General features: G+C 41.6%; 1 protein-coding gene across 1 annotated transcript; it reads right to left on the bottom strand.

The window, feature by feature from the left end:
* Positions 1-231: 231 nt before the first annotated feature.
* On the bottom strand, positions 232-2,718 carry LOC114735223 (uncharacterized). The gene is made up of 3 exons (XM_028922899.1): positions 1,578-2,718; positions 1,197-1,386; positions 232-1,097 (listed from the first exon to the last, which is right to left on the bottom strand). Exons 1-3 carry the CDS (start codon positions 2,013-2,015, stop codon positions 478-480), a joined length of 1,248 nt encoding a protein of 415 aa, XP_028778732.1. The 5' UTR covers positions 2,016-2,718; the 3' UTR covers positions 232-477.
* Between the last annotated feature and the right edge of the window lie 779 nt (positions 2,719-3,497).

Genomic DNA, 3,497 nt, shown 5'->3' with positions numbered 1-3,497 from the left:
ATGGGCACTCCGGCCTTTCTGCACAGTTTCAAGATATCAACCTCCGACCTAATTTCCACATCCCATCAAATAAATAAATCCATTACACAGTTTTGAGCTATTAAGTATGATTTTTCACTTAGAAAAGTGAATTGAAAACCGAGTGAAACTGACATTTTGGGAACCGAGAAAAAAGTTTTATGCCTTTTTTTTTTCCCTGTTCGTGAAGGATTTAAAAAAAAAAAATCGAAATTGTCACAATTTGTACATAAAATCCTTACCTTTCTACAATGTATTTTATTACATGGATCATATAGTTGGCTTCTTACGAAACATCTCCCTACATCCTTTAAACATCAGGAAAACAAAATTGACAAAAATAAAATGAAATTAAAAAAAAAAAGGAGAGAGACATTTATCTGAATTTCTCTCATTATATGCTTTTGCTTAAGGATTAGGGAGAGGGCAAAAAAAAAAAAAGGTACGACGTCCAAAATTTTACTTCGAAGGTTTCTCTTTGAGGAGAGAGGCTAATCCGGGGACGACCTTGGTTCCTTTCTCAATACTCTTCGGTTTGATCGCCGGCAGCTGCCACGACGGTGACTCCGTGATGACTACCGCCGGCTTGGTGGTCTCGTCGCCAGGATCAGCCTCCGGCTCCGGATCCGGCAGAGAATTTTTCTCGCCGAATATCAACTCCAACTCGCCACAAACATCCTCCGTCGTCGCGGAGTCATCGTCGCCGTCGCCGTAGCCGATCACGTCCCCCTTTTTCGAGGTCTGCGATTCCGAAACGACGTCAGATGGGACGGAGGAGGACGATGGGGGTTGCTTGGTCCTAGTACAGGGGGAAGACAGCCACTTGGCTCGCATATACTCCGCCTTCCTCCACGGCGGAAAGTGCATCCCTTTCTTCTTAAGACTCTGCTTCGCTGCCTCTGATACGATCGATATGATCTGACTAAGGCGATCTGATTTTCCGACGAAAATGTGAGGCAGTAATTGAAGGATGCTTTTGTAAGCACCCGTCGATCGAGCTATCTCGAACTCTGATCGGAAATCGATGTCTATCAACAATCTCTCAGATTCAACGATGACATCGATATACTCGTATTCACCTGAAAATCAATCAAAGCGGAAATTTCTATTTCTTAATTTCTGTTTCCAATTGAAATTTCTAAATAAATCTCAGAAAAATTTGAGGAAGGAAAGGGTACCAGCAGGGCAAGATGGGGTTTTGTCCCATTTGGATTTACAGATGGAACAATCGTAGCCAAGCAAAGAAAGGCCTTCGGTAACGATCTTTCTCAAATCATCTTTACGTTTATGGACCTTGTTGTTCTCAACGATCTTCGCAGTGTCAGCTAACAGATTCCTCTCGGCAACACTAGCGCATAAAATCAAACCCTGGAAAAAAGAGAAAAGAAAAAGCAAAAGGAAAAAATTAATTTCAGCTTTACTTAATTTTCTTTGCTTGGTTTCTAGGAAAATGACAGAAAATCTGAATTCACGAAAATTTCGGTACTATCTAGGCTCTAGATTCTGCGATTTCATCTCAAAACCGTAAGGGAAACGCAGGATGGGTCAGCGACATTTACCTTCACCACGTCGGCGGCCTCACTGAATGATCCGCCGGTGCTTGATTCGCCGAAAGTACCGAACAAGTCGAATTCCTCGTCGGAACTGTCATTACTGTTCCCGTTGAAACAATTGCAGCGATTGCGGCCGCATTTCTGTGCAGGTGGCTGTTTCTCGTTACTTTCCTCCATGAAATTCTGCACCATTTTAGCCAAGCAAAGTGAGCTGGGCTCGAACTCCGAGCCTCCTCCTCCATCTTTCTGATTCTGAGCGTCACCGCCGATGGATTTCTCCGCCGAGGAAGTCTTCAAAACGCTTGGAGACTGCCGATCGAACACGAACAGCCTCCTGAGCCGCGACTTCAACACTGGTTTCGCTGCATCGTTTCTTACAGCTGCATCCTTCAATTTCTGGGAATCGACAGGAACATCAATTGGCTGTATTTTCATCGGAGGCATGGCTGAGAAAATTTTGAAGAAGATGATCTGAAAACCCGGGTCCTTTCTACCTCTCTTTTTCACAGACTCGTAATTACACTAAACTGTACCACTCTGCGTCAGCTCTGCTCCATTTTCAGAGCTCAATGAACTTCACTTGCTCATAAAAAGGTCAAGTATTAAAGCGACAAAGCCAGACACAGATTCTGAAAATGTACATCGAAATTGAAAGACTCCTCTCTTTTTCCAGCGAAGAAGAACCAGAACGAGCTAGAATACTAAGCAAATCCGAGCAGTAACCAGTCAACAAACATTCATCACCTACAACTCTGGTCAGCTAAAAAACAACCACTCACAGAATCAACTCGCTTTTAACCGATCAACCAACAGAAAACCCAAAAAAAAAAAAACTGCCAAAATTTATTTACCACCCTACGCGACACCGAGAAACCGATACTTTTCTCAAGACACACAGAAGAAGCGTCGAATAGCTTCTAAAAAAAGCGAGAAAGGAAGGAGATCGCTATTTTAAGGCCAGGGTTTTCGTGAAAAACATGACGGCGATGATCGGAGAGACGAGCATTGTTCATCGATAACAAAGAAAGGTTCGCCGGAATATTCATCTCTCCGGCGAGCTGAAGATCACCGGCGACAGAACACGATGGAGGAAGGTAATTGGGGGAAAAGGCAAACAAGAAAGCTTCTGAGGGACCCCTCTGTTTTTTTCGGTGTGGAGCGATTAGGATTAGGTGGTAGTGTGCGTGGGTGGGCTTGCGCTTTTATAGCGGGAGGAGCCTCGTGCTGACTTGGATGGATCCTGCCACGTGTAATACCACGTGGCGTTGATCATTTGGAGAACGCAGGTGGCTAGCGTGACCGCCAATGCACCAAAGCAAACACGCCAGTCTTAGGATCCGTGACGCGTGTCCGAACTGATAATCGTGCGGTTCCAATTGATTCGTACCATTGAAATGACCATGGAGTCCTCAGTACTTGTTTGGAATAACGGGTACATGCCGCTCGTAATCCGGATTATCGAAAAGCGCTCACAATGCATAGTAATTGTGTGAGTGTGTATATGTGCGCATTGCGTGCGTTTGTGTTTTCTAAAATAAAATAATTGCTTTTTACTTTTTAGATTTATAACTCTTGTGATAATTCAAAAATCAATAATAGTAATATTTAAGTCATCAACTGTCCTGTAAAATTTGTGAATTTGCTGTAAAAATGTTTCATTTTATTATCAATGTTTTAAATTACGAACAACTTAATTATATACATGCATATTATAAAATCTAAAAAAAAATTGTACTATTCATCTAATGACATATTTGACCGAATGAAAAAGAATTACAAAAGAAAAAAATAACATAAAAAAAGTTAAAGATTGTAATTTTTCAATTCATACATATGAGACTTCAAAATCTCAAAGAGGAAATGACATATGATCAGATGTTTTACAAATGTAATTAAATACTTTTTCTGATCTTTAAATAAGATTCT

The sequence above is a fragment of the Neltuma alba genome, unplaced genomic scaffold (assembly GCF_004799145.2).
Source record: "Neltuma alba isolate B1F8T4 unplaced genomic scaffold, ASM479914v2 tig00013185_pilon, whole genome shotgun sequence".
Taxonomy (NCBI): Eukaryota; Viridiplantae; Streptophyta; class Magnoliopsida; order Fabales; family Fabaceae; genus Neltuma; species Neltuma alba.
The sequence above is the reverse complement of the archived record's forward strand: the minus strand, read 5'-3'. Positions and strand labels throughout refer to the sequence as shown.

What these genes read in the sequence shown, in the direction of transcription:
- LOC114735223 (XM_028922899.1), bottom strand. Translation starts at nt 2,015, where the DNA reads ATGCCTCCGATGAAAATACAGCCAATTGATGTTCCTGTCGATTCCCAG. An exon ending in AGGCCGCCGACGTGGTGAAG is followed by an intron (nt 1,387 to 1,577) that starts GTAAATGTCGCT and finishes TCTTTTTTCCAG; the next exon opens with GGTTTGATTTTATGCGCTAG. An exon ending in AACCCCATCTTGCCCTGCTG is followed by an intron (nt 1,098 to 1,196) that starts GTACCCTTTCCT and finishes ATTGATTTTCAG; the next exon opens with GTGAATACGAGTATATCGAT.